This window comes from Callospermophilus lateralis, chromosome 5 (genome assembly GCF_048772815.1).
Source record: "Callospermophilus lateralis isolate mCalLat2 chromosome 5, mCalLat2.hap1, whole genome shotgun sequence".
In the NCBI taxonomy this organism is placed as follows: Eukaryota; Metazoa; Chordata; class Mammalia; order Rodentia; family Sciuridae; genus Callospermophilus; species Callospermophilus lateralis.
Window position 1 is genome coordinate 60540131 of NC_135309.1, and position 18569 is coordinate 60558699.

Consider the following 18569-nt stretch of genomic DNA (forward strand, 5'->3'; position numbering starts at 1 on the left):
AATTATTAATAAAGTATCACTTTGCTTGGTACATACTATTAATTTCTTTCTAATGTATAAAGTACTACAGATATTATTGTTTAGTAGATTACTCCTGAATTTATTACCTTCTCTAAAAAGTCCTCACTGGGGCTACAAGGAGCTCCTAGATTTTCCCAGAAGCAGTAAAATATATGACTGGGGATGTGGTTCCTAAAAGATCAGATTCAAGAATGATAGATACAGTTTATTATTTATGTAAAATTCTTTTAAAATACTCCAAACAGTACTTTATAATGCAGGACTATATATGCGAAGTAAAACTATATTATATATGTCTGATAATATATATATAGAGATCAATTTTTCAGTATTCCATATATTGATCAATTTTTTATTATTCCACACATTACTTGCAAAATCTCCAAGTGATAATTACGTTTTTGAAAAATGTTTATAAATATATTTGTCTTTGATTTCAGAGAAATCAAAACTTAAAAATAGTTTTAAAGTTGGCATGTGTGGAATTGTTTTATCATATGTATATGATTGGAAGGAATATGCCAAGTTTGGAATAGTGAGATATAAAGAGGGTTTCAACTGTGTACATATAATTCCTGAAAGTAAAGTTTATTTTACATTTATGGCAAAAATACTATTAAATCTAAATGTTGAAATATTTCATGATATTAAAGAATTTAAAAATGTCTGTTATTCTGTTTTTTTTTACAGCTGAATTGAATGTTATTGCTCCAATTATCTCTAACTTCTTCCTTGCATCATATGCATTGATCAATTTTTCAGTATTCCATGCATCACTTGCCAAATCTCCAGGTGATAATTATGTTTTTGAAAAGTTTTATAAATATATTAATGTGTTTGATTTCAGAGAAATCAAAAGTTAAACATAGTTATAAAGTTGGCATGTGTGGAATTGGCTTATTAATAATCAGTTGTGATTTATAAAATCAAGTTAAAGCTTCAAAGATCTCTTTATCATGAAGTTTACTGGTAATATTCGTTTTTAAAAAAAATTTTTGGGGTTGTATTTGGACACAATACCTTTACTTTATTTATTTATTTTTATATGGTGCTGAGGATTGAACCCAGTGCCTCACACGTGCTAGATAAGTGCTCTACCACTGAGCTACAACCCCAGCCCTTGATAATATTCTATTTATTATTTTCAAAGCATTTAAAATATATTGTGAATTATCTATTTTTTCAAGTCTTTTTGTACTGTTTAGTTGATTCTGTTTCAGTTCTAAGAACATTGTTATGATGTAGTTAACCTTTTACAAAAAAAGAAATGGTTTTCTTAATACTGGGGATTGAACCTAAGTCCTCACACATGTCAAGCATGCACTCTACCACTGAGCTTCATCCTCTTCCCTCTAGATGTTTTCGAGTCTGGTGGAATCCTAACATAAGGTGGCCTTATTAACTGAAAAAGTATATGGAACTTTTATTTATTTATTTATTTAAGAGAGAGAGAGAGAGAGAGAGAGAGAGAGAGAGAATTTTTTTTAATATTTATTTTTTAGTTATAGGCGGACACAACATCTTTGTTTGTATGTGGTGCTGAGGATCGAACCTGGGCCACACTCATGCCAGGCGAGTGCGCTACCGCTTGAGCCACATCCCCAGCCCCTATATGGAACTTTTATAAACTGTGACATGAAATCAGGGGTAGAACTGATGGAACAAAAATGTTGTTCCTTCTGAGGATCTAAGTCTCCTTAATAAAAATGTGTTAACGTAGAGCTTGGCCCATTTGTTGTATCAGTTCTAAATATTGAATTATTAAATTATTAGCAAAATGTTACTTTGCTTGGTATACTATTAGTTTCTTTCTAATAAAATGAATACATAAAATACTACAGATACTATTTCTCATTAGATATATCCTGAATTCCTGGCACTTTAAAGTGCTCTCAGTGTGGCAGCTACAGTTGTTTTGTGTATACATACATATGTGCCATTATATAAGTAGATGAGAAATTCAAATGACTTATTTATTTATCATTAGGATGGCGTCCTGCATTCAAATACTACAACATGTGGATATCACTTCTTGGAGCAATTCTTTGTTGTATAGTGATGTTTGTCATTAACTGGTGGGCTGCATTGCTAACATATGTGATAGTCCTTGGACTATATATTTATGTTACCTACAAAAAACCAGGTTAGTAACATTTTCTATTTAGTATTTGTATATTTAGAAAGTATTTCAAGTAAAAACTAAAATACTTTATTTCTAAGTACACATAGTTTTTTGTTGTAATTTTTTAAATACATGGAATTTTTGTTTTGTTCTGTTTTGAGATTTTTGTTTTTGTTTTAGTATAGGTTTTTGTTTGAACCAGGAATTGAAATCAAGGCTGCTTTCCCAAGCTACTCCCCTAGCCCTTTTTGTTTTTTGAGACAGGGTCTAAGTTGCTCATGTAGTCCTTGAACTTGCAATCCTTCTACCTCTGACTCCAAAGTATCTGGGATATAGGCAGGCACATAACATATGGAGTTTATTTTATTTTTTTTTTTTTGGATTCTGACATTTTAATTTCTTTTGAATATAAGTCACTTTTTCAAGCAAAGAAATACAATCAACCTAAGGATGTGATCCTCCAGGGATCCAAGCCAAGTCTTGAGATCTTCAGCAGAATGACACTATAGTACCAGGTGCTACCAATAGAGTTATACACTCTAAATAGCAACCACTTATCTTATTGTTTTTTTTTTTTTCATTAGGGAACAGCCAAAAGTTCCGTCTTTAAAGGCATGATATATAGAACATCTTGATCTACAAAGGATAGAATGACCCAAATTATATGCAGGCCATCCTATTGGGAAACAAGATCAGAGCTGGTCAAGGATTGGTTATTAGAGACAGTGCTTATACTTTGAAAACTTACTTTGTGGCTCAAAAAATTCCTGGTTCCTGTCACTAAGAAACAAAGTAAAAAAATATTACAGATGGATCCACACTAACGTGGTTTTAGGGAGGTCTTCCACCAGAATGTGAAAGTAGAGTTAAGTGTAGGGGATAAGATCTTTTGATATTTTAAAAATAAATTACTTAGTAACTAAGAAATTAGACATACCACACTCTTCCATTTGCTACAATAACAAATTGACAAAGAAGACTATTTAAAAGAAATGCTCAATATAAAGAGGGTGGGGATGGTAACACTTTCCACTACAGGATAATCTCCTGTTTTCCCAATTAGCATTGCTATTCTTCCATGATACAAATTCATGTGGAAAAACTTGTTGAGTTTTGCCACGGCCAGATGAAAAACACAGAGTTTCCTAATTAGCTAATTAAGCTCAATGAACATTTTTGGGATGGAACCATAAACTCTGGCCATTGTTTTGTCAAACATCTGCAAACTGCATAATTCCTCAGCCCTTAGCCATAGTTTCTGTTCAATATCTTAAAGCTGAGTTTAGTTCCACTGTGACTTGTCTCAGGGCTGAAGTGAGTGTTAGTCATCAAAGTCTGGAATGTCATCATAGGAGTAACCCCGGTAGCCTTTAGACGCATAGTAGGCGATGCGCAGATGGTAAAATCCTGGCAGGAACACCAGAATGCCAATAATCAGGACAGGAACGGCCCGGTCTGCCCCCCCTTTGCTAATGTAGCCTGACAGCAGGAGGGAGCCTATGATAATGAGAAAGGCGCCAATCAAAAACAGCACAGTGGCAAGTGCAATGGCCTTATAAGGGATCTTAGGAGGGCTTTTCTTAAACTTTAATAAATTGGATCTCATGACATCAGGAAAGAATGAAGATTCCCACAATCTGCTGGCTTCAGCAGTTAGTTTCTCCCTGAAGGTCAATGTAGCCATCATCTGTGCTGGAGAGCCTTGAGTATTTTACTTTACTACTGGGGATTCCAGTAGCCAGATTAGTACGAGACGGCATCATAACACACGGACACAGCTACAGTCGGAGCACTGCGCTAAGACTGGAGCTAGAGAGGAACTCGCCCACGGCTACCAGCCGAGGAGTCCCAGGCCTCATGGCACAGCCAACCTAACCGCCGACCTAGCAAGTACCAGCTCGCCGCCGGAAGTGGCGTGCGGATGATCAACATATGGCGTTTAAAAGAATATTTACCTTAGACTATTTCTGTGCAGTTTTATTCTTATAAATTTAATCCTATTTATAGAAAAATAATAAATTAATATCATTAACATTCTGTGGCACTCTATATATGCTAAAATTACTCTTTGAATGAATCAGGTTTGGGTAGCTTCTGGCCTATTAAGCACATGTATTTCCTGTATTGATCTTACAGCTATAGGAAGTAGGACAGAATTCACAAAACACTGGATGACATGCTGTCTTTCCCAGTAGGTTACTATGTGGCAAGGAAAAATGGACAAGCATGTTTTAACGGGGAAATACTTTAATGATCATGTTTTCCATATTGGTAATGGTTATGTATATACGCACAAGATGATGATGTCTAGGATATACTGGAATTACTCCAGAATATAGAAGAAAAGTCTAGCAAGAAAAATTTGGAAAGTTTAGACCTTTAGCTATATAAATAGTTATTCTAAATTGTTTTTTTGTTTGGTTTGGTTTGGTTTGGTACTAGGGATTGAACACGGGCATTTGACTACTGAGCCACATCCCCAGTCCTATTTTGTATTTTATTTAGAGACAGGGTCTCACTGAGTTGCTTACCCCTTGCTGTTACTGAGGTTGGCTTTGAACTCACGATCCTCCTGTCTCAGCCTCTCCTCCCAAGCCATTGAGCGAGCATCACTGTCTCTGACTCTAAATTGATTTCTTTATTCTTAAAAGGCTGTTTGAGTTGTGTATACAATATATCTACAGTACTATCATCTGTCTTTTCTAAATTATACTTTAAATGCAGTTCTAGTTAAGATGCTTATAGTAGTAGTGTCATGCTATATTAAAGTCAAGTATAGTAATTTATTTTAGCAATTGCCTTTTTAAAATATGAATGTATGTTTCAGTGTGAGTCTCAAATTAGTTGTTGACGTAATCATTGGCGTTATATTACATGAATATTGTCTTCCTATAGATGTAAACTGGGGATCATCCACACAGGCCCTGACTTATCTGAATGCACTTCAGCATTCAATTCGTCTTTCTGGAGTGGAAGACCATGTGAAAAACTTTAGGTAGGTGATACGTTAACTTGGAAACATTTTGTGTTGGCTAGCCAGTCCAATCTTAATTCAGCAAGATGTTCTGTTATTCCATAAAATTTCTCCAAAAGAATAGAATATTATTTTTGGACTTGGGCAACTTAATTATTTAAAACCAAATTGTATAAGAAAAAAAGTTATTTACCTTAGTGTTATGAAAGTTTTGGAAGTTCCTTATTTGAAAACTTCTAAGTGATAGTTTTCATAAAGTAAAAATTTTTCTCTCAGTGGCCGTTTTAATATTATATTATAAATCACTTTATGCATAAAAATTCATAAAGATTTTTGACATTATTTTGTAATTTCACTGAAACACTAAATATATTTGTTATTCACTTTCTCATCAGTGACTAAACTGAAAACCAGTTGTAATAGAGAATCAATTCTTTACAATAAAGAGAACTCTTATTTTTCTTAATAAGACTTTTATCTTTATAATCATGTATCAGTCATCAGTATAAAAACTATCCTTTAATACATTTTTTGTTATTGATGACAGATTCAGTTACTAAAGAACCATTGATATATACTTCTTTAAATCCAGAAATATTGTTTATTATAATGGTTTCTTAGAAATTACAGGTTAATATGTATACTTGGCTAAAACTAAGTTTGTTGTTTTCAAAAGTAAAACATTAGACAGTAATATTTAAATACTTCAAATTAAGTCTGGCTGTGAACGAGTGACTTTCTTCAGTCATAAATCATCACTTCTTAATGACTTCTATATAATAAATACAGAAATCTATTCCATGTATGTCAGTAAACCAATGGAAAAATACCAGGAATGAGAACCTGGGAAGAAAAGTTTAGTTAGCATATTTTGAATAGTTGATGCCAACTGTGACAGAAAAATAGAAACTATTCTTTTTTTTTTTTATTGGTTGTTCAAAACATTACAAAGCTCTTGACATATCATATTTCATACATTAGATTCAAGTGGATTATGAACTCCCATTTTTACCCCAAATACAGATTGCAGAATCACATCGGTTACACATCCACATTTTTACATAATGCCATATTAGTGACTGTTGTATTCTGCTACCTTTCCTATCCTCTACTATCCCCCTTCCCCACCCCTCCCATCTTCTCTCTCTACCCCATCTACTATAATTCATTTCTCTCCTTGTTTATTTTCCCATTCCCCTCACAACCTCTTATATGCAATTTTATATAACAATGAGGGTCTCCTTCCATTTCCATGCAATTTCCCTTTTCTCTCCCTTTCTCTCCCACCTCATGTCTCTGTTTAATGTTAATCTTTTCTTCCTGCTCTTCCTTCCTGCTCTGTTCTTAGTTGCTCTCATTATATCAAAGAAGACATTTGGCATTTGTTTTTTAGGGATTGGCTAGCTTCACTAAGCATAATCTGCTCTAGTGCCATCCGTTTCCCTCCAAATTCTATGATTTTGTCATTTCTTAATGCAGAGTAATACTCCATTGTGTATAAATGCCACATTTTTTTTATCCATTCGTCTATTGAAGGGCATCTAGGTTGGTTCCACAGTCTTGCTATTGTGAATTGTGCTGCTATGAACATGGATGTAGCAGTGTCCCTATAGTGTGCTCTTTTTAGGTCTTTAGGGAATAGACCGAGTAGTGGAATAGCTGGATCAAATGGTGGTTCCATTCCGAGCTTTCCAAGAAATCTCCATACTGCTTTCCAAATTGGCCGCACCAATTTGCAGTCCCACCAGCAATGTACAAGAGTACCTTTTTCCCCCACATCCTCGCCAGCACTTGTTGTTGTTTGACTTCATAATGGCTGCCAATCTTACTGGAGTGAGATGGTATCTTAGGGTGGTTTTGATTTGCATTTCTCTGACTGCTAGAGATGGTGAGGATTTTTTCATGTACTTGTTGATTGATTGTATGTCCTCCTCTGAGAAGTGTCTGTTCAGGTCCTTGGCCCATTTGTTGATTGGGTTATTTTTTATCTTATTGTTTAATTTTTTGAGTTCTTTGTATACTCTGGATATTAGGGCTCTATCTGAAGTGTGGGGAGTAAAAATTTGTTCCCATGATGTAGGCTCCCTATTTACCTCTCTTATTGTTTCTCTTGCTGAGAAAAAACTTTTCAGTTTAAGTAAGTCCCATTTGTTGATTCTTGTTATTAACTCTTGTGCTATGGGTGTCCTATTAAGGAATTTGGAGCCCGACCCCACAATATGTAGATCGGAGCCAACTTTTTCTTCTATCAAACGCAGACTCTCTGATTTGATATCAAGCTCCTTGATCCACTTTGAGTTAACTTTTGTGCATGGCGAGAGGAGGGGATTCAGTTTCATTTTCTTGCATATAGATTTCCAGTTTTCCCAACACCATTTGTTGAAGATGCTATCCTTCCTCCACTGCATGCTTTTAGCCCCTTTATCAAATATAAGATAGTTGTAACTTTGTGGATTAGTCTTGTGTCCTCTATTCTGTACCATTGATCCACCCGCCTTTTTTAGTACCAGTACCATGCTGTTTTTGTTACTATTGCTCTGTAATATAGTTTGAAATCTGGTATCGCTATACCGCCTGATTCACACTTCCTGCTTAGAATTGCTTTTGCTATTCTGGGTCTTTTATTTTTCCATATGAATTTCATGATTGCTTTATCTATTTCTACAAGAAATGCCGTTGGGATTTTGATTGGCATTGCATTAAACCTATAGAGAACTTTTGGTAATATCGCCATTTTGATGATGTTAGTTCTGCCTATCCTTGAACAGGGTATATTTTTCCATTTTCTAAGATCTTCTTCTACTTCTCTTTTTAGAGTTCTGTAGTTTTCATTGTATAAATCTTTCACCTCTTTTGTTAGATTGATTCCCAAGTATTTTATTTTTTTTGAGGATATTGTGAATAGAGTGTGTTTCCTCATTTCTGTTTCAGAAGTTATGTCGCTGATGTACAGAAATGCCTTTGATTTATGCGTGTTGATTTTATATCCTGCCACTTTGCTGAATTCATTTATTAGTTCTAGTAGTTTTTTTGTAGACCCTTTTGGGTCTTCTAGGTATAGAATCATGTCATCTGCAATTATTGATAATTTAAGTTCTTCTTTTCCTATTTTTATGCCTTTAATTTCTTTCGTCTGTCTAATTGCTCTGGCCAGTGTTTCGAGAACTATATTGAATAGAAGTGGTGATAGAGGGCATCCCTGTCTTGTTCCAGATTTTAGAGGGAATGCCTTCAATTTTTCTCCATTCAGAATGATGCTAGCCTGAGGCTTAGCATAGATAGCTTTTACAATGTCGAGGTAAGTTCCTGTTATTCCTAGTTTTTCTAATGTTTTGAACATAAAGGGATGCTGTACTTTGTTGAATGCTTTTTCTGCGTCTATCGAGATGATCATATGGTTCTTATCTTTAAGTCTGTTGATGTGGTGAATAACATTTATTGATTTCCGTATATTGAACCATCCTTGCATCCCAGGGATGAATCCTACTTGATCATGGTGCACAATTTTTTTGATGTGCCTTTGTATCTGATTCGCCAGAATTTTATTGAGGATTTTTGCATCTAGGTTCATCAGAGAGATTGGTCTGTAGTTTTCTTTCTTTGAGGTGTCTTTGTCTGGTTTCGGAATCAGGGTGATGTTGGCCTCATAGAATGAATTTGGAAGAGCTCCCTCTTTTTCTATTTCATGAAATAACTTGAAAAGTATTGGTATTAATTCTTCTTTAAAGGTTTTGTAAAACTCCGCTGTATTCCCATCGGGTCCTGGGCTTTTCTTGGTTGGTAGTCTTTTGATTGCTTCTTCTATTTCATCCATTGATATTGGTCTGTTCAAATTGTGAGTATCCTCCTGACTCAGTCTGGGCAAATCATATGACTTATGAAATTTATCGATGTCTTCACTATCTTCTATTTTATTGGAATATAGGTTTTCAAAATAATTGGTAATTGTCTTCTGTATTTCTGTAGCATCTGTTGTGATATTGCCTTTTTCATCCCGTATGTTAGTAATTTGAGTTCTCTCTCTTCTTCTCTTTGTTACCATGGCTAAGGGTCTGTCGATCTTATTTTTTCGAAGAACCAACTTTTAGTTTTGTTAATTTTTTCAGTAGTTTCTTTTGTTTCAATTTCGTTGATTTCCGCTCTGATTTTAATTATTTCTTGCCTTCTGCTACATTTGCTGTTGTTTTGCTCTTCCTTTTCTAGGGCTTTGAGATGAAGTGTGAGCTCATTTATTTGTTGGTTTTTCCTATTTTTGAGGAATGACCTCCAGGCGATGAATTTCCCTCTTAAAACTGCTTTCATTGTGTCCCATAGATTCCGATATGTTGTGTCTGTATGTTCATTTATCTCTAAGAATTTTTTGATTTCCTCATTTATGTCTTCTGTAACCCATTGATCATTCAGTAACATATTGTTCATTTTCCATGTGATGTAGGATTTTTCCTTCCTTCTTCTATCATTGATTTCCAGTTTCATTCCATTATGATCAGATAAAATGCATGGTATTGTCTCCACCCCTTTATATTTACTAAGGTTTGCCCTATGGCATAATATATGGTCTATTTTTGAGAAGGATCCATGTGCTGCTGAGAAAAAAAGTATATCCACTTGATGATGGTTGATATATTCTATATATGTCAGTTACGTCTAGGTTATTGATTATGATATTGAGTTCTATAGTTTCTTTATTCAACTTTTGTTTGGAGGATCTGTCCAATGGTGAGAGAGGTGTGTTGAAGTCACCCATAATTATTGTGTTGTGGTCTATTTGATTCTTGAAGTTGATGAGAATTTGTTTTATGAACGTCGCAGCACCATTATTTGGTGCATAAATATTGATAATTGTTATGTCTTGTTGGTGAATGGGTCCTTTTAACAGTATATAATGTCCTTCCTTATCCCTTTGGATTAACTTAGTCTTGAAGTCGATTTTATTCGATATGAGGATGGCCACCCCTGCTTGCTTACGAGGACCATGTGCATGGTATATTTTTTCCCAGCCTTTCACCTTCAGCCTGTGTATGTCTTCTCCAATCAGATGTGTCTCCTGGAGGCAGCATAATGTTGGATTTGTTTTTTTAATCCATGTTACCAGCCTATGTCTGTTTATTGGAGAGTTTAAGCCATTAACGTTTAGAGTTACTATTGATATATGTTTTGTACTTCCAGCCATGTTTGATTATTTATCTTTTTCTTTTTTTTAATTTAGTTTGTTTCTCCATGATTTGCTTTCCCCCCGCCCTCTGTCTTTACCGAGGCACTTCCCACTGATGGTTTTGGTTATTGTTTTTCATTTCTTGTAGTGTTTTGCTCAAGACGCTCTGCAATGCTGTTTTTCTGGCTGCAAATTCTTTTAGCTTTTGTTTATCATGAAAGATTTTTATTTCGTTGTCGTACCTGAAGCTTAATTTTGCTGGATACAGAATTCTTGGTTGGCATCCATTGCCTTTCAGTGTTTGAAATATGTTGTTCCAGGATCTTCTCGCTTTCAGCGTCTGTGATAAAAAATCCGTTGTTAACCTTATTGGTTTACCCCTGAATGTAATCTGCCTCTTTTCTCTTGTAGCTTTTAATATTTTCTCTTTATTCTGTATATTGGATATCTTCATAACAGTGTGTCTTGGTGTTGGTCTACTGTGATTTTGTGTGCTCCGTGTCCTGTATGCATCTACAATTGTATATCCGTTTCCTTTTTTATTTCTGGAAAGTGTTCTGTAATTATTTCATTCAGCAGGTTACTCATTCCCTTGGTTTGAATCTCTATACCTTCCTCTATCCCGATGACTCGTAAGTTTGGTTTTTTTATGTTATCCCATATCTCTTAGATGCTTTTCTCATGGTTTTTTACCAGGCTTTCTGAGTTGGCTAGACTGTTTTCAAGATGATATATTTTGCCTTCATTATCTGACGTTCTGGCTTCTACTTGCTCCACTCTGTTAGTGATACTCTCATTTGAGTTGTTAATTTGGTTTGAGTTTTTAATTTGGTTTATAGTTTCCTTCATTTCTAGAATTATTGTTTGATTTTTTTTATAATCTATCTCCTGATAAAGATGCTTAACTTCTTCTTTTATCTGTTTATGTAATTCATTTTCAATGAGTTCTTTCACTGTTTGAATTTGCTGTCTCGTATCCTCTTTAAGGTTCCACTTCATCTGTCTAAGGTATTCCTTGAATTCTTTATATGACCATTTTTCTGATGACTCTAGGTCCTCCTGAATATTTAGGCTGTCCTGCATTGTTTGTACTCCTTTTCTTCCTTGCTTTTTCATGCTGCTCATGTTACTTCTTATTCTGTTTGACTGCTGAGTTACTGTTTATTCTTATAAATTTATTTGATGCTTGGGAGGAAAGATATTAGAAGGGAAGGGAAGAAGTCACTAAAGAGAATGAGAGTAAGCAGGTAGAATTCAAGGAAGGGGGAATAAGAAAATTGAAAAGAAATGAAAAGACAAAAGAAAAAAAATAGAAAATAAAAAAAGAAAAAAAATAAAAATAATAATAAAAAATGAAAATTAAAATTTAAAAAAGTAATAATAATAAAATAAAAAAATTAAAAAAAATTTTTTTAAAAGTTAAAACAACAAAAAAATGAAAATGAAAAGAAAAAAAAACAAACCCAGATTTAAAGAAAAAAAATTAATAAATGCAGTCTTAGAGTTTGATTAACTTCTCTTCCAGTAGGTGGAGCTGTGCCCACTGGGCCAAGCTTCTCCTCTCAATAGGTGGGAACCAATCTCTGTGCAGCAGCTCTTCCTCCCAGACTGGGCGGGTCTCCAATCCTGAGTGCCTAGGGCCTTCTCTTGTGTCTAGTCACTTCCCCACTTTTCCTCAAGCCAGGCCCCCCTCACCACAATACTGGCTACATGCCAGGTCTTTTGCTCCTGGGAGCCCTGTTTACATGAACTCCTGGGCACACTGTCCCTGTTTGCTATTCCCTCAGACCCTATGTTTGTAGAGCTTGGGGCTGAGAACCCCCAGCGAATTTGCTTGCCCTCCGGTAGCCACGCCCCCCCCTACCTGGTACAAGAGACCTCAGTTGTCAGCACTGGTGGGAGCGGTTGCCGGGAGTTCCACGCAGCGGGTCCTGCGCCACTCCTGGATTCCCTCGGTCTGGCTATCGCACTCACGTGAGAGCTGGGAGGGGCCCTTAAGGTTTCCTCCCTGTGTGGAGAGGGATGGCTAGGGGATTACACACCTGTTGCCGCTGGTTTCAATGAAGTTATCTCCTTGCTGCGTTTTGGTGACGTCAGTTCTCTGCCATGGTGGTATCCCATGCAAATGGTGACAGTTCGTTCCCTTTGCCGGGTGACCAATGCAATGGATGGGTCCTGACTGTCTCTCCCAAGCCCCGTTTCAATCCTGTGGCCACTGCTTATGAAGGCTCGGTTGGCTTTTACCTCCGTAGTTCAGAAGGGCCGAGCAGTTGTTTCAGCGGGATCCTTAGTGCTGAGTCACAGCAGTATGGCTGCGAGAAGCAGGCGAACCGGAGGTTGAATGCATCCAATCCGGGCTTGGTGTGTGTTCTGAGAGGCCCAGACTGTTCGCCCCAGATCCATGTCAGCTCAGCATTGCCTAGTGATCCTGAGCAAAGAGCATTTAGACAGTTTACGACTCCCTATGCTCGCGCAACTGAAGAGGTCAGAGACTTGAGCTCTCCGTGGCCACCGCCATGTTGGATCTCTAGAAAGTATTCTTTTATGTAAAATGCTGTATCTCAGAACTGAGGGTACCCTATCAGAAATACCTGTTGTTTGCCTGATTATGGTAATAGGAACATTTTTACTTAATTTTTTATTAGAATTGTATAGAACACTGAAAGAAGAAATAGGATATAAGATTTGTCTTCAGAATTAGTGCTTGCTTCACCCCTAGTATCCCTGTTTCTCTTATATCGCTGACAACCAGTTTCAACTTAAGCAGATTTGGGTTTTAGTATTTATTTCATAAATCCCATGTTTTTAATTTTAGACTTTATCAATGTCTTTTTTTTATCTACCTGAGCCCAATACATGCATGCTCGCGTCTCTTTACCTCATCTTTCAGTATATTTTTATGTAGTTATTTTGATTAGATCACATTTAGATATTTGAGGGCAAGAGCTCAAAACATGAGACACAGCTGAGCCATGTAGTGTATTGATACCTTTTCCTTGGCTGCACAGGTTTTCTGTTTTCCCTGAAGTTAATAATTTTTTCTTGTTAAACTGTATTTATCTATCTCAGTCTTCAGCAAACTTGCCTAAAGATTTTGTTTTCTTCACCTTGTAATTACTATTTCTTTGAAGTTTTTTTCTTACTGTTTTCTGTTTCTTTTAAGTTGGATTTTTAAATTAAGCCTTGTCTGAAGTAAAGTATTTGTAATTCTTGGCAAGGAAGCTCTATTGCTATCGGTGAGTGGGTCTTGTCAGTTAAAGTCTTTAATGTAGATTAAGGTGGCTTTGCTTGTTCTTTGAGGAATTTAAGTCATCTTAAAGGTTTTCTTTTTTATTTGATTAGTTTTCCCAGAAATGAATCTTTTAATCTTTTTCTTGTACATAAAGTTCTTAACTACCAAAATTGTTGAGGACCAGATAGGGAAGGAGGTTTGGGTGTCTCATGGTTCAATATGTAAATGTGGCTTGTTTTGGTTTTTTGGTACTAGAGATTAAACCCAGGGTTGCTTAACAACTGAACCACATTTCTAGCCCTTTTTTATTTTTTATTTTGCGACAGCATCTCACTAAGTTGCTTAGGGCTTCACTAAATTGCTGAGGCTGGCTTTGAATTTGTGATTTTCCTGCCTCAGCTTCCCATGCATAAAGCATGGCCACTGCACCCAGCTCAATAAATAAATGTTCTAGCTCCTCTATTTCAAACAGACTGCTTCTGCTCTTGGTTGTTTCTGGTGTCTGCAGACCAGAAGTTCTAACAAATATGCCAATTAGGACTGAGGAGGTACAGGACAATTGCCCATCATACAGATGGAAATGTTTGGGTTTTTCTAGTTGCTTCTTATACAGAGTTGAAACCAGTTCCCCTTACTTTTGTTTCTTTATCACACTGTCCCTGCCACTTCTAGAGGTATCTAGTACTACAATTTCTATGCATTTTGATAATATTTAGATATAAAATCAGGGATTTTCACATTTTCTCATGCTTATGTGGGGTTTACCCATCTATCCTCACTGTTCTTCCATTTTGTGTTTAGCTTTCAATATTTCAATGCTGTTTTTTCTTTTGTTCTTTATCTTTGTGGTTTTGTGCTTTTAGAAAAATATGTAACATAGGAATTTTGATAATTTTTTGCTAATTTCTTTTGACTTATAAAATGGTTAACTAAAATTTTGTTGTTTTTGTTGTTAACTGAGATTGATTCAATGAAAATTTAATAGTTAATATGTGAAAGTCATATCACCATCTCAGGTTTATAAAAGCAGTTCAATTCAGTTTTGGCCTTCATAACATCATTAATTAGAATTAACAACTTTTATTTCAAATTGCCATGGGTAATTTTACTTACATGGCTAGTCATTAAAATTAAGCTAGATTAGAAAGAGCTGATAGCATAAAATAGAAGTAATTATGATGAGATCAAGCTAAGAAGGAAACATGTTTTATATTTGAAGGCAAGGCCATGCTCTTAAGTTTTCCAAGTTCTATGAAGGAACTGGGATATTTATTACCTTTAGAACATGAAAAGTTGATACCTAAGTTTTAAGTAGCCATGTAATTTCTTCCTATAGTACTACCATAAACTTCATATATAATATTACCTATTTTTTAGAAGAACATTTGGCATAATGTTTGTTCAGAAGTGTTGGTTTTTGCATTTTTCATGTACCAAAAAGGCCTAGATAAAAGTCACATTTTAAGAGACTCCTATGGACTGTGTCGTAAGGATTATTACATAAATGTTCTAGTGTAATATTTTGTTCTTAGAGAAACAGCTTGAATATCATGTTCTTATAGCCCAAAACACAAATTTCTCTAATTTTATCTTTTTAATCTTAAATTAGGCCACAGTGCCTTGTTATGACAGGTTCTCCAAATTCACGCCCAGCTTTACTTCACCTTGTTCATGATTTCACGAAAAATGTTGGATTGATGATTTGTGGCCATGTTCATATGGTAAGAACCAATTTTTGTTTTCTGGATTAAAACATTTTTAACTCTATGTAACTTGTTATTTGTAACACTTTCTGGGTTGGAAGCAACTTGACAAATTCTCACTTTTTTTAAGGTAGTTTTCTTTAAAATATTTTTGCCTATAAACAGTATCAATATAACATTTTTAGAAAGATTTTGAAGCTTCACTGTTATACTAACCAGAAGTAAGAATATAATTTAAAATAGTGGTAAATGTTCATGCCCAAAATAGGTTTTTGTTGTTGGCATCTTGGATGTTGAGAACAATCACTGGATGATGGTTTATACTTGTTCAGCACAAGAAATTGGAATATTTGTCAGATTCACTTTTCTCCCAAGCTATGTTGTTAATCTTATTTTGGTGCTGAAAATATGTGTTGTATGCCCCATGTCCCAGCTTCTGCCAGAGTTGCTCTTTTACTTGTGGCAAAGTCAAGGGGGTGGCACAGCCGCCCATGAGCTCTAGTGAGGATTGGTAGAAGGATACATTGAAACAGTGATCCCACTTGGAACATGTGGAGTTTTCCAGTTTGTCTGAAATTGTCAGTTCAAGCAGGGACTTGAGCACAAAACATTACAAATGAAGCAATTTTTCTAACAGAAAATATTTTTCCTTAATCTTCATTAAGGTATATACAATTAAACTATTTTGCTTTGTGTATTTGTATATAACATGTTTTTAGAGTTGCTTACAAGGATCAAAATAGAACTTTAAGGTCACAAATTCTTTTATTTCATTAACAGAAGTGTGAAGAAAAATGTATTAATACATAATTCACTCTGATTTTCAGTAATATTCTTCAGTCACTGAGAATTAATAACATTTAGGCCAAACAAACAATAAACTAGGAAACTTTCTATAGAAAAGTGGAAAGCTATTATTTTGTTTTGTATAATCTCTTCCTCATTTTAAATAATTTTCTAACTTCTCTGATGAATTTTGGATTGATATGTTTATTTTAAAGTCTGTTCCTTCCTCTTCTCTTCCTGCCTTCTGCTAGCATACTCTTGTGCCATTGAGTATGCTTTTTTGTAATCTTAAGTATTAGGAAGAATTTAGTTACATGAAAATAAAATACTTTTATTAGACTTCTTCCATACCAATATTTAGAGACCTTGTTTCAACCTTGTATAATAGGATGGTTTTTATAAATGTAAAATGGATTACCTTTTAATTAGATATATTCTTTTTTTTTTTTAATTTAAATTTTTTTTTTTAAATTTAAAGGGCCCTCGAAGACAAGCCATGAAAGAGATGTCCATTGATCAAGCCAAATATCAACGATGGCTTATTAAAAACAAAATGAAGGCTTTTTATGCTCCAGTGCATGCAGATGACTTGAGAGAGGGTGCACAGTATTTGATGCAGGTAAATGTGTCGGCCTCTCAGGTGTCTCAATTCTGGTTTTATATAAGCTTCTTAGAACTTTTTCATTCTGGATTTCTTTCTTCATAGTCATACAATTGGTAACTCTTTTTAAATATCTTAATTATGGCAGACTACATTTTATAATTCTGAACTAAAAGGACTATAGAAATTCTTGGCTGGCAGCCAAGAACCTATTAGAAAGTTATCTTAGCTTATTATTCACATAAAATATTTCCATCTATTCCTCCTGCATTCTACTATTTTTTTAATAAAAATGGTAACTAATGTAGTCCTTATCTAATTTTTTAAAAACCCCAGTTCCTTATATTTCTCACTGTTTATTTGTTAGTACTAAATTTTTATTTTTGTTTCAGTTTTGTATATAGTAGAATAGCCAAAATACAGGAATGGAACCCATCATAAGTTTAAATGCTAGAAAAACCCTTTCCGTATGATGATTTTGGATTGAACAAATTTTAAAACTTCTCTGAACATCAGTCCCTTGCATCCTAAAGATTGTAGGAGAAATAAATGGGTTTAAATAGTGTTTTCTAACTTATTTTCACAGGGATCCCTTTCTTTTACTTAAAAAAAATAGCTCAACCATAAGCTTCCCCTGTTCACTCTAATTTTGGAGCTGCTGTGTTAAAGTAGAGGTGGGAGGCTCAGAGGCTCCTCTGAGCTTGTTTTAGTCAAACAATCTTCAGGAAAAAATAGCATTTAGGGAGTGCTAAGTAATTAAAACATTATGATATTAAAGCAGTGATAGACAATTAGATGAATGGAATGAAACAGAAAAATAGAGCTACTCATCTAGGAAATTTAACAAATGACAGAGGTGGAATTGAAAGGATGAGCTGGAACAATTGATTATTCTCATGGAAAAAATTTAAAAATAAATTCTTACAAAGACCATACAAAAATAATTTCCAGACAAACAAAATGACCTAAATATAAAACAATTTTTTAAAACATTTAATATATAAATAATTTTATGATCTAGGGAAGTTTTTTTTTTAATGAAACAGAAGTAAACTAGGAATATTAGGTCAATTTTTTAGAGAAAATGTGAAAAAAAAATCATAAAGGAGGCTACAGACCAAGGGAAGATAATAATCCTACCATGTAAGCAGCACATCAGTGGTCCAAAGTATATAAAAAAAATACTAGTAAATGGGTTAAAGAAAGAGCAGAAGTGAAAGATATGAATAGAATAGGAAAGAAAAGTGACAGAAAAAGAAAAGAATTAAAACCACAATACAATTTAATTCCATATCTATCAGATTGGCCAAAAATTATATTTTCCAATACATAAGATTTGAAATTATATAAAGCAATTAGAAATCTTATACTGCTCTGCTAATTTAGATTGAACTACCACTTTTTTTTTTTAACCACCACTTTTGGATAGCAACCCAGCAATGAATATTCTTTTCACATGTGAAGACTATATGAAACTTAAGCAACATCATTTGTAATAGTGAAAAAGAATTGGAGGTAACTTTAACAGCCATCAACCAGAAAGTTGAAAATTATAGTATATCTCTCAGTGGGATTCTATACAATGGAGACAAGAAAATGCATATCAACATAGATAAACCTCAAAAAGAAAATAAGGAAAAACAGTAACTTAAATATATGAAGACTATGAAGATATATATTTTTAAATATATAACTTAAATTTTTATATGTATGTGTCCCTAAATAATAGATTATGTAGTAAAAATACAAAGCAGGCATGAACCCAGTCGTAGTGGCACATACCTGTGTCACAGCAACTTGGGAAGCTGAGACAGGAGGATTCAGTGATGAGGTGCCAGTCTGGACAATGTAGCAAGACCCAGTCTCAAAATCAAATATAAATAAATAGAAAGAGCTGGGGATATAGCTCAATGGGAAAACAACCCTGGGTTCAATCCCCACTACTAAAAAGTTGGCATGAAGATACATATGGGTA

At 34.6% G+C, this 18569-nt stretch overlaps 1 protein-coding gene across 2 annotated transcripts in view; it reads left to right on the forward strand.

Annotated features, from left to right (window-relative positions):
* Positions 1 to 18569, forward strand: part of Slc12a2 (solute carrier family 12 member 2) — a 99453-nt gene that overhangs the window by 55171 nt on the left and 25713 nt on the right. For both annotated transcript variants that reach the window (XM_076856693.1, XM_076856694.1), the window contains exons 13-17: positions 712 to 813; positions 2009 to 2164; positions 5039 to 5138; positions 15114 to 15225; positions 16472 to 16612. In XM_076856693.1, the coding sequence (XP_076712808.1) occupies positions 712 to 813; positions 2009 to 2164; positions 5039 to 5138; positions 15114 to 15225; positions 16472 to 16612 (611 nt within the window). The remainder of the gene's footprint in view (positions 1 to 711; positions 814 to 2008; positions 2165 to 5038; positions 5139 to 15113; positions 15226 to 16471; positions 16613 to 18569) is intronic.